Genomic DNA, 12,236 nt, shown 5'->3' on the forward strand with positions numbered 1-12,236 from the left:
TTGATGGTCCAACAAGGTATGGAAATTTTTAAATTTTTGAGACTTCAGAAGTCTCATCCAGCAGCTTTAAAGGAATTGGCTGAGGAGCTGAGAACTATCAGCACTTACATTTAATGATTTTTTTAATCCCCAGGGATGTGTTGGCAAATCAGAGGTAAAATAAAGAAGCATGCTACGCTGGTACATTTTGTGGAGGATCAGAGTTACCATTCAAAGTACGTAATTTGATGTCAGCCCCAAGGAAGAGGGAAGAAAGAGGCTGATAATAACAGAGATAATAATGAGGGGAAAAAAGGATACCATCTTTCAAACACCACCAATCTACATGGCTGATGGAAATTAGCTAGTTACCAAGATTCAAGGCGATCACAAGTTCAGCTGAAAAAATTAACCACTGCCTAAAGCTACAGCGAATTGCTCAAGGCATTTTCCCTTGTGACTGATGAGATTTAGGAAAAAGAAAAAAAAAGTACAACAGCAGATCAATACGGCACATATCAAATATAGTAAACTGGGACTCAGTCTACTTGAGTTGTCCTTGGTGAGATTCCACTAGCGTTTTTCTTTGTCCTAATACTGTTTATTAAAAAAATTAAACAAAGGAAGATTTTTGTTCATTTTTAGAAAACAAGCTAGGACATGCTAAATTATGGAGTATTTAGATTAGGCAGCAACTGGGGCTGTTGAAGCCATACATTACCTCGAGCATGAACCATCATTAATCAAGTAACACAAGTCTATTTTGCAAGACAGCTAACCTGGAAGTCTTCAGAGTGGACCAAAAATTTTGTATGAACTCTTAGTTTAGAACGTATATTGTTAAAATTTTGCAATATTAGAATAATTTCTATAAACACAGCAAAGAAATTCTCCCATAGTTTTTGGCCAATCCCATTTCAGGGCTGCATTAGCAAATACTGCCAGTTCACACACACAGAACAAAGTGATGATGCACATGGCACGACCCTGAATCTGAAAACACCATTCATGCTAAGGAACCACCTCGGCTGAGACCCTGCGGCTGGCATTTCCTTCCTTCCTAATACACTAGTGCCCAGAGAACACTTTTTTTCAGTGGATCCAAAAGCTTAAAAATGCTTTTCTATCCTATGCAAATTTCACATATTTCCTGCTTTATTCAGCTTACTTAAATACTAGATTAATAAAATAACTGCAAATCTATGTTTCTGCCCTTAACACACCTGTCAGATTAACCTACAGTCCAACTCCTTAAGAATTTTGGATCAGAGGCATATAATTTCCAGCATAGCCATCATCAACGGACAAACTTGGTGAAAAGTATGTTTAACTTGCCCCATCCACACCTTTCTGTCACTGCTACTTTTGGTTTCAACTAGTTTAATAACCACTTACTATGAAGATAGTTAAGGAGCATTGCAGCATGAAGTTGAACGTGTTATTGTCCAGCTTTCTTAAAATCTGAAATTCCAAGAAACAAAAGGAACCTAAAACAACGTATCACAAAGGATTTTTTTTTTTTTTTAACAACACAAGGAATTCTCAATGAGCTATCAAAACTCTTAGTTATTTGGATAGTTAAAGGCTGAGGACAAAAATATTCCTACTGAAGCACTAGAAGGCAATCAAGTTGGTTCACATACTTGAATTAACAGACACACACACACAAAAGAAAAACAGAGACATGCTTAAGGGGAGGCCAAATTGTTTTATTTAATTTTTTTAGTGACCAATTGGATTCTTGGCAGAAAGCTCTGCTCTTTTTTTTTTTTTTTTTTTCCTTTTTTTTTTTTTTTCCTCTTTAAAGAAATTAGCAGTGCTCGAATTGATGGCTTGGAATTTTTCTCAAATTCCAGTTAATTTTAAAAACAAACAGATGAACAGGAATTCCAGATACTGTTTCCAGAGCAGAGAGCAAAACTTCACATTTGTATGAAAATTCCACATTTATACTTGACTGGGACAGAGAATGTAAAACTATTGTCAGTAGTGCATGAATAGAACATTCACATTTGATCTGGAACCTTAAAATCAGAAAGCTGTACTCTCCTTTCAAAATTTTCATTACCTTGTGCAAATCAAGTCAAGTCTTCATGTGTCAAGCACACACTTAAAATTGTCCATATTTTATATACAAGACATCTACCATTCAGGCAGTGCAAAATACATCCTTTCATAACAAAACTAAAATGTACCTCTCAAAGTATGAACAAGAATATACACATAATACATGATGTACACTATTTACACAACCATAAAAAATATAATACAAGGATTTTTTTTAATGTGATTATAAGACTTGACAGTCTTTTGCAATTTTTGTTGCAACAAGGCATGTTTGAGTTTCCTGGATGGAGTTTTCTTTGCCAATTACTCAAGAGATCTTGGAAACTATGCTTGAACTTTTAGGAGAGTTTTCAAATGGACTGCCATCAACTCCCTGTTTTGGTCAGACGGTTCAGCTGTGCCACCCACCCAGTGGCTGGGAGGCTTTGGAAGGACACTAGGAGATGGTGGGTCACTAAATTTTGCCCCAGCGTAATTTTCTTTTTGGCTCGCTTCAGTTAGGGTGATAGGTTTTTTGGACTTGGCGTTTTTGAAGTTCTCTGTGTTTTTAAGTGGCTTTTTCTCCTGCTTCTGAATTATTTCCGGCGATACAGAATCTTGCCAGAAGTTCTCTATCTTTTTTGCCGAGGTGATCTTTGTCAGCGGCACGTTACATTTACTCTTCTGTCTGTTTATCTTTGGTTGTTCACACAGGTGTAAACTGTGAACAGGCTGGCTGTAGGGGATAGCAGCCTTCTCAGTCTTTCCCATCTTGTTCTTTAAGAACTGCAGAGACAAAGAATTCACCTCAACACACGACTCCTCTCCTCAGGTGCCTCAGGCAGCGCACGGGTGGGCACGGTACCACCACAACGGCTCGCCCGGCCGCCTCACCCCGCGGAAGAGGTTATAACGGCCCGCCGGGGAACAAGCCGCCCGCCGCCCCCCCTCCTCCTAGCTATCCCCACGTCTTCTACACCCCATCCCCGTCAGCACGGAGGGAACCCCCGCCGCCTCCCCAGCCGCTCTCCCGTGACCGCCATGGGGCGCTGCGCCCGGCGCACGTCCCGCCTGCGCGCGCAGGGGCGGCTGGCGCGCGGCCAGCAGGCTAAATCCGGCTGTTGCTGGGGCCAGCGGCGGGCGCCCATTGGTGGAGCCCAGCAGCCAATGGCCGCCCGTCATTTCTCTCTCTATCGCCTCCCACCACCACCACCGCCGCCCCCCCGCCCCGTCCGAGCGGGCGTAACGGAAACTCTCCACCGCCCCCCCGCCTCCCCCCCCCGCCCGGCGCACCGGGGGCGAAGGGAGGGGGCGAGCCCCTGGCGGAGCCCCTCGGCGGGGAGGATGGCGGCCTCCCAGAATGCGGGAGAAAGGGCGGGGGAGGGGAAAATAATCGAGGAGAAGTAGCGGAACCCCGTCTTTACCTCCTTCCTGAGGGGTTTACTGGGCGCGGGTCTGGAGGGAGCTGGTGCGGGGGGCTCCTCCGGGGGGGCCGCTACCAGGCCAGCGGCGGCTGAGACCGTTGGCGCGGGGTGAGCGCGAAGTTCGCCCGGGCCGTGAGTTCCCAGCGGGGTCCTTCTCCCCAGGCCGGCGCGGTGCTGTTGGTACTGTTGGTAGCGGCTGGGCAGGAGCCCTGCGGGGCTGGGCCGGATCTTTCCCTTCCTCCGCCGCACTCTCTTCAGCGCGGGCCGCGCGCTGCCCCCCGGCCCCGCCAGGCAGCAGCTGGGCTGGTTCTCACAGTTGCTGTCCCCTCGCCTGAGGCGCTGGAGGAGAGCGGAGGGCAGCCGCCGGGGGTCTTCGGTGCCTGCCGAGATCCGAGCCAGGAAGGGCGGCGGCGCCGTGGTGGTGACCATGATGGGATGTGGGTACCCAGAGCTGTACCGGGAAGAGGGGGTCGAGCCCGGGCGGGGATGAGCGGGTCGGGTCGCTGGGGAGTGTCTGCCCGGGCTTTGTGGGCTGAGATGGTGGCGCAATCGGATCCGCTGCTAGGAGAACATGGCGGGGGAGTGAAAGAAGCAGCCAACAGCGCCCTGGTGTTGTTACCCGAGCGGGGCACGCCCCCTTCCGCCCCTGCACCAATCGCCGTGCGAGGATGGCGCGAGCGGCATGCCTCTCCACCGGGCGCCTCCAATCTCGGCGGAGCGGCGGCCGCTCTGGCCCCGCCTCGGCCAATCAGAAGCGACACAAACACTTGGGGCCACGCCCGCTTCCGCAGGCCGCCCAATCCGGGCAGACACAAACAGCGGGCACGCCCCAGTCTCCGAGTCACGGGCCTGCAGTGCGAAGCGAGCGGAGGGGATGGGCGGGTCTCCTTACGAGAGCATGCCGGCCAATCGGGCGGCACAAAACCAGCTGTGGCCACGCCCCCACGAGCCCCGCAACCAATCGAAGGGGACGTAAACAGGCGACGGCGCGCCCCCTGGTGGGCGGTGGCGCGCCGGCGGGCAGGCACGCGTCGCCCGCCATGGAAGTACCGGCGCTGCGGCCCGCGGCGGCCGCCGGGCTCCCGGTGGTGGCGGCGGCGGCGGCGGCGGCGGTGGAGGAGCGACCCGGCCGTGAGCCGGCGGGGCGGCGAAGCCTGGAGGCGCTGAGCCTGGCCGGCGGCGGAGCGGCGGCGGGACGGCAGCTGCCGGAGGGGCGGCGTGCGACGCTGGCGAGCGCCCTGGAGCTGGAAGGGACGGTGCTGCGCGAGGGGCCCCTCACCCAGTTCGTGGCCAACAACCTGGAGCGGCGGATCCGGCTGAGCGGCGCCCCGCGGGGCGAGCCGGCGGCGGCGGCGGGGGGTGGTGGCGGCGGCGGCTCCTCCATCCCCGCCATCGACCCCGGTGCGCTGCAGGAGGTGGTGGCTTTGGCGGGGCAGGTGGCGGCGCAGGTGGACGAGCTGCTGCGCAACGTGCACTGCGGCCTGCAGGCCCTGACGGCCCTCAGCGTGGGCTGCATCCAGACCTACCGCGACGGGGTGGAGAGCCTGGGCGAGGCGGCCGACCTCAGCATCCGCGCCATGTACGCGCTGGTGGCTCGCTGCGAGGAGCTGGACCGCGCCATGCAGCCCGTGCCCGCCCTGGCCAAGCGCATCCGCGACATGAAGGGCACCCTGGAGCGGCTGGAGGGGCTCTGCAAATAGTGCCGGGTCGCCACCCTTCCCGCTGCCACCGGGATGCCCAGCGAGGAGCCACCGGGGGCTGGAAAGCCGGGCTGGCAGCACGCCTGTTTGGGCCTTCGCCAGGCACTGGAGCGGGAGCTTGGGCAGCCCACCAAGCCCCGGCCAGGTTGCTGCTCGCCCTGTCGGGCTTCCCGCCGCTGCCTGCGGTGGCCCTCGGGCTGCTGCTCTCCCTCTCCGGTAGCCCTGCCGCCGGGCCCGCACACGGCATCGTCAGCTCTTCACCTGTACATCATCCTTCCTCTCTCTGCGTGCCCCCCCTGTACGTGACCAGCCGACATCTGTGGCCACTGGGCTGGTTTTGGTCTGGAGGAAGTGAAATTTTTACCACTCATGAAGGGAAAAGGTCCCAGTTGAGGTCGCGGGCTAAATGGCAGACGGTGCTTTTGAGCTTCAGCTCCATTAAAGAATTTGGATTCCACATGCCTTATGCTTTCTATTTATTGAGGTCTAGGGAAAAACTAACCAATTTTAATTAAAAGCAGCTGTTAATAATTTTTTTTAACCAAATTTGAAATTGCTGTGAATACTTGCTTGATGGTTACAGGCGTACACGCTTATTTGTAGTTGACTTAGTGCCTGACGAGTAATTCTCACTTCTGCTGTTACAGCAAACAAACACGCAGAACACTGCTGTCTCTTACGGGAACACAGTTGTAAGAGAAGATAAGAGGAAATTTAATATACATAGCAAAGACGCTTGCTTTCTGGGAAGAATATGAAATCCATGGAATATAATTGAGATGCAGATAAGAACAAATCTATATGCAGAGTTCTAAATAAAAGCCTTCAGATAAAATATGCTTTGCCTCTATTAGTGTCTACAGTTTTCACAGTGTAGAAGTTTAAATGGCATCACTGTGAAACGATCCCATGATCTGGTGGTTTTTTTCTTTTTCAGTTTGGAAAATATCTATTTAATTAGATGAGGCACATGAATATGTGATGACATTACACGGGTGTATGACTGACATAAAATGGGTACTTTGGGAGAATATTTGTATAACTTGAAGCTTTTGTATATGCATCACTGTATGCAGAAGTAATTTTGCTGTATCAGTAAGTATTTCCTCTGAGACCTGAGAGTAGCCGAATTCTCTGCTCGCTATTGTTCCTATGCAACTAGCCTCTTAGATGATGCTCTTAGTAATCCATTTAGGTCACAAATGTCGTTGTAATAAGATTTCAGCAGAGAAATGATCACTGTGATCTTACGTATGTATATCGGTGCTTTCGGTGAGCAGTGGCTCCGAAAAACCTTGGGGCAAAGGTAGCCAGAAACACTACACAAGTCCTGTAACTTTCAGTTGAAGAGCAGATAGGTTTGCCGTGGATGGAGCTGTTACCCCACCATAATCTCAATAAAAACACCGAGTGAGGGGCAGATGCCATGATACACTGTGCTTCTGCATGTAGACAATACCGAATTGTGAATTGTAACAAAATAATTTGTTTTTATGCCACTCTGGTTTGCATAATATCAGCCTCTGGTCTATTTTGGGCTTCTTGACGTGGCCATGTCTTTCCCCCGACACAGGGATGTATTTCATGTGTGGCCTTCCAGCCCTAGCAATGGGAGAAGGCTGGAAACGGGCTGTGGCAAAGTCGTGCTCTTTGTGTTCACAGCTCTTGTGGTACCGTCTTCTGGGGAACAGCTGTGGCTCCAGAAAGGGACCAGAGGTTAGCGGAGGAAAAAGGAGAACTTAACTGCCCCTGCCCATGGGCCCAGAAGACACTAAAGATTTTGTTACACCATAGCAACAGCTGTACTCTTAATAGTTTTAGGGTGTTATTCTTGGGAAAGTTTGAACTTGTCTATCATGGAGATGCGTGTAAGTTTTGCTAAGTATGTTTTGTATATGTCGGGAGTGAAACCCAAAGTTTGATCTTGCTTAACTTGTGAGTATTGTTGAAATGTACAGGAAAGACCTGCAAGCTTATTTGTATAGCTACATATGTACAGCTATGCTTTATTCATACAGGCTAAGGTGAAGCCTTTAAAGCATACGCGTTTCAGTATGCTATTGGTTTTCGATAGCATTTTATTTGCACTCACCTACATTCAATGCTAATTCCCTGCCAAAATTGTCAAGTCTGTAGAATAAAATGATTACTTTTATGTTTTTAATTGTTAGTGATTAGTTGTTGTTGAAATGTTTCACTTCTTAATTATTGCTTTTCTTATTTGGTAAAATAATTTGAAAGCTAATTTAAACTCTGCTCCTGCATCTGCACAGAGACCCATTAATGTGATTGCAGAACCGGTTTCAGTCTAGGTCCTCAGGCAGTAATTTCTGACAGTGATGTCATTCATGTGATGAAAAAGGGATGGTTAGTGAATTACAAGCATGAAGGAAGCAGTAATTACATTGTTTGGGTTTGTTTTTTAATATCTGTCTGAAAGCTTCAGCTTGTTTGAAGGGCAGACTTCCCCGAGCCTGGTGAAGTGGTTTCTGTTCCCAGGTGTCTGCCTTGTACGATCGCTGTCTCTGGGACAGACACGGCCGAAATGATGGGAGCCTGTTCTGTGCCACCACAGTCGATACCGATATGTTCTCACATAGCTGCTGTGGTTTCCAGCTTTCCCCCAGGTCCATACTGACCTCCATCACTGCAGGAATGGTGACACTTGTCAGCGTCTGTGTCAGCACAGCTCTGGTACCAGCCTGGCCCTTAAAGTCCCATGTGAACTGCTTGTAAGCTACGTGCAGCTCAGTAGCCACTGATGAACCTGGTCCTTCTGCAGCCAGAGACTTTTGTACTGCCTTTGTGATCCCAGTCCAGACTTTGCTGTGCACGCTCTGTGTTAATTCTGGCACTTAACAACAATTGGATGTTGAACATAAAAGCTTTCAGGTTCTTTTAGCCTTTTTTTGCTTAACCGGTCAGTGAGCAGAGTAAATCCATATTTGGGTTTCCCAAGACCTTCAAATGGGTTTGCATATATTTTCTTGCTTAGTCACTCAGCTTTACAATTGGTCTTGTTTTCCTTTCCTCATCAGCTGCCAAGTGAACTTTTCATTGTAACAAGACGGGCAAGGTCAAAGAAGAAAACCAACAGATGACGTGCAGAGCACTAAGCAAAGCCAGATACAGAATTAGCTCTGCGCCAGGAGTGACTTCCCTGCTCTGATAACCGCCGGTGACTCTGTTAGGAATTAGGTTACTCTATTAGGAATTAGTTTAGTTTGATATTTTAATTTTTTTTTTTTTTCAGGACGAGTGTTGGATCTGACTATGGAAATCCCTTTTCTGATGAAGATGTGGTTGGTTCTACTTCATTCAGGGCTTTTTCTTCCTTCCCTCCTTCATGAGATGTTATATTCCCCAACTCTGAACTGATTCCATACCCATGCTATTTAAAGGAGCTTTACCAGATAAAACCTTATTGCAGCTGAAAAAAACAACCAGTCCCCCAAAGCAGGAATAAAAATCACTGACATTTCACCTTTAAGGCTTTTTTTCAGTGTTACTTAATTGTATCAGGTATTCAGTAAATAAAAATATCAACTTTTTGTGTGTCTTGTTGCCAGCCAGACACTAAAATACATAAGTCTTTTGGCTGGAATGTCTAGATTTACGGTGGTACTTACTCCTATGAGTAAGGTCTTGACTGAGTTACCAGTATGAGGAACAGCATGTGAGGTGAATCCAAGAGCTTACCTCTTGGCATTAGAGATACAACTATTTTGAAAGGGTTTCAGATAGCCTGGCTGTACTACCAGAAGACAAAAAACTTAGTTTTAAAGCTTCAAAATTAGAGGCATTTTTCCAGAGGAGTTAGTAAATCAGTTTCTGTAGCAAACTACGTTTGCTGAAACTGAAAAGCCTTTAAGGTAGAGGCCTCTTGCAATATCTGTCATCCAACATAAGGCAGGTTCTTGCTGTCAGATGCCACGCTACCTCATCCTGATCAACACTGGTGTGTACACCTGAAAAAAAAACCTTTTAAAAGATCAGCACATTGTGTTTATGTTGCTGTCACAACCTGCTTTTATTGCTAGGAAATCACCTTGAGAAAAGGACATTCCTATAAAAATCATGAAGGGTCCAGTTAGTACATTTTTTTTGTGAATGTTGTCTCCACTTCTGGCCCCACCCTATCCCCACGCAGGAAACATAGCTTGGATCCTCCTGTCATGCATGTAAGAGCATACATGGAAGAGAGGGAGATTCACGAGATACCTCCTTTAGGAAGCTTAATGCAGTTATTGCATCAGATGCAGGAACTGAAACTCGGCTGGGTTTCACATTTGCTGCTCCAGCTCAGTGCCCGGGGAAAGCTGTTGTCATCGTTATTCTCTGCTGTTCGAAGCTCCAGGAGTAGAGACGTGATCAATGGACTAGGGCCCTGAGCTTCCACCTTAGAAGATCCTCCTGCCCCCCGTTACGACAGTAGTAGCATTATGCCCTTACCTTGTAACAGAAAAAATGATAAAGAATCAAAATTTCAAGCTTTCCTGCAGCTCTGGTTCCCTCTATTTATATACATTAGGAGCAATAACCCTCCCCCCCCAAAGACTGCTAATTGATCTTCTTTCTGAATCTGAAAGGCTGTGGATAGGTTGACAGTTTCATATATTATTATTATTATTATTGGCTGTCAAGGATAACATGCTTGAGATGGCTCTCGCAGTAGTGCTGAATACTGATGAGACTTAAGAGAACCTGAAATTGAAATAAAATACTACGCTTTAATTATAATATTGATAGGGTTGGAGGTAGGGCAGCCTACACAACACTTGCAAAACTGGCATCTGATGTTTGCTAGCAGGGTTGGACTGCCGTGTACATTGCTCAGGACGCAGCAACACTCATTAACTGGGAGAGAGTAAAGTAGAGTTAAAACTGTCTTGATTATTTTCCTAGATTACAGCTAGAAAGCGCTGTCACTATAATTGGTTCCAGAATTTGAGTTAATGTTGCTGTCACTAATTACTGTAAAGTACCTCTGTTGAAAGTTGATTTATTTCAGAGAAGGGTAATAATGTATGTCAATATTTTTATTTTCATGAATGCTAGTTAGAGAGGGAAGAATCCTAGAATGTTGTCCAACACTATTTCTTGTCTCGGTGTGACCAACCATGGTTTTTCCTTGTTTTCTTTATGGACAGTGCTGGAAAGATTCCTAGCATTGAACTTGCTTGTAAGACAAAGAGCCATGCCCAGCGAGTTGTTAGGAAGTGCTTTGTTTAAGACAGCTTCCTTGTCTGGAACTACATGTAAATGAAGGGGGAAAAAATTCCACAAACTTGGCAGACAGTCATTTCTGATTTTATAGCGATGTAATAAATCCTGGGTATCTGTTTTGTCACTGGGACTCTTTGACTACACACAGCAGCAGAAAATCCAAAAGATCCCAAGTTGAAATCTTAGCTTTTTAATAAATGGGCTTTCTTTCTACAGCCTAATATTGGCAGTGACATTTACCAGCCATTTTCACTCTAATGAGATTTTTCTTGTCTGAACTTGAACTGTTGCCATTCAAGGAAATGCTAACCTGAAAATAAACTCCTTTGAAGTCAAAGTATCATTTGACTTTGTTCCTCTTTCTGTTTTGACTGCCTATGCAATTTGTTTACTTGGTGGATTTTTTTTTTTTTTTTTTTTCAGGCTGGGACTTTCCAGTGACGTGTCCTCAGCTGGAAGGAGAGGGGAGTTTCTCACCACTGAGCAACATTGGGATTTTCCATTTTCCAGAACTCTTCCCCCATGCCATTTATAGTCGAAGATATGGTCTAGTTTGGTTTTGTTTCCCTCTTTAAAGAAGGAGATGTGCAACTACAAGCCTTTCATTTCTCCTGCTCCAATGTCATCAACTTTTTTTTGTCTGCTGAGTGCAATTGGAAAGTTACAACAGTGTGTCGTCCCCGTCCCCGTCCCCCCCCCCGTTCACCGTTTTCCACAGCCACCAGCTGTCCTGTATTTCCCCTGGCAAACCCTTGTTCTGGACCTCACCAGTTCTCAGCGTTATTATTTCATCCCACTTATCTTCTATCTTCAGTTGCATGACTTACTACATCAGTGTTGTTATCGTACTACCAAGGCACCAACCTTCTTATTTAGCTCAGTTATGTTCTCTTTCAGCTGCCCTTGTTGTTTTTCATTTGTATTCTGTCTCAAATTCAAAATGTTTATCTGCAAGTCCCGGCTGCCTACCCAGCCTATTCTCTTTTGATGTCACCCATTCCTTTATTCTTTAAAATCTCAGTAAATTGCCTTACGCTTGCTTTGGCTGTGCCTTCCTTGCTGCTGTCTTTTGCAAAGCTTCTTGTATCCAGAATACACACTCTTGTTTTGAAGTCAACCCTCGCGAGCAGGCAACTCAGAAACTGCATCGATAGTAGGTTTCTACTTATTACAGTAAGCAGAAGGCATTACAGGAAAATTAATCACCTGTAACAGAAGAGAGCTAGACCTTACTACTCGGTCCTGATCTACTTTAATAATATGCCAACAAATGCAAATAAACCTGAACAAACTACTTGCAAAATAATACTTGTATAACCGTGTGTGCTGTGATATATCTAGTAAGAGAAAATCAATCAGCTGCTGCTTAACGTTGGCTCTTGAGGATGCGGTTATAGAATACCAAATACCACGTGACACGGAGAGGTGATGCAATATTTATAAAATACGTGCAAGTCCCCAAAGCAAACTATGTTGTTTTTCTTTCTTATCATAGAAAGATTAAGTAAATACTGGAGTAAGGCTACTGCTAAATGGAATTCTGGTCTCCCTGTCTTCCTTTCGGCATTGGTCTCTAAATTGAAGAGACATGGATTCGACAAACGGACCACTCGGTGGATACAGAACTGGCTGGACGGTCGCACTCAAAGAGTTGTGGTCAACGGCTCGATGTCCAAGTGGAGAGCAGTGACGAGTGGTGTTCCTCAGGGGTCGGTACTGGGGCCTGTACTATTCAACATCTTTGTTGGCGACATGGACAGTGGGGTCAAATGCACCCTCAGAAAGTTTGCTGATGATACCAAGCTGTGTGGTGAGGTAGACACACTGGAGGGGAGGGATGCCATCCAGAGGGACCTGGACA

The 12,236-nt window shown here is 47.0% G+C and overlaps 2 protein-coding genes across 2 annotated transcripts; one reads left to right on the plus strand and one right to left on the minus strand.

Moving 5' to 3' along the window:
- Positions 1 to 1,545: 1,545 nt before the first annotated feature.
- On the minus strand, positions 1,546 to 4,012 carry PNRC1 (proline rich nuclear receptor coactivator 1). The gene is made up of 2 exons (XM_082480367.1): positions 3,450 to 4,012; positions 1,546 to 2,811 (listed from the first exon to the last, which is right to left on the minus strand). Exons 1-2 carry the CDS (start codon positions 3,876 to 3,878, stop codon positions 2,371 to 2,373), a joined length of 870 nt encoding a protein of 289 aa, XP_082336493.1. The 5' UTR covers positions 3,879 to 4,012; the 3' UTR covers positions 1,546 to 2,370.
- Positions 3,885 to 7,313, plus strand: BORCS6 (BLOC-1 related complex subunit 6; the record flags this gene model as incomplete). The annotated part of the gene is given in 3 exon segments (XM_082480366.1): positions 3,885 to 4,058; positions 4,060 to 4,350; positions 4,352 to 7,313. Coding segments are annotated over 3 exon segments (1,263 nt in total). The 3' UTR covers positions 5,150 to 7,313.
- Between the last annotated feature and the right edge of the window lie 4,923 nt (positions 7,314 to 12,236).

The sequence above is a fragment of the Vanellus vanellus genome (genome assembly GCF_965231255.1).
Source record: "Vanellus vanellus genome assembly, chromosome: 3".
Classification (NCBI taxonomy): Eukaryota; Metazoa; Chordata; class Aves; order Charadriiformes; family Charadriidae; genus Vanellus; species Vanellus vanellus.

Excerpts from the sequence above, each read along its gene's own strand:
- PNRC1 (XM_082480367.1), bottom strand. The coding sequence starts at position 3,878 with ATGGTCACCACCACGGCGCCGCCGCCCTTCCTGGCTCGGATCTCGGCA. Across the intron at positions 2,812-3,449 it reads GTAAACCCCTCAGGAAGGAG|TTCTTAAAGAACAAGATGGG; the intron begins GTAAAGACGGGG and ends TTGTCTCTGCAG.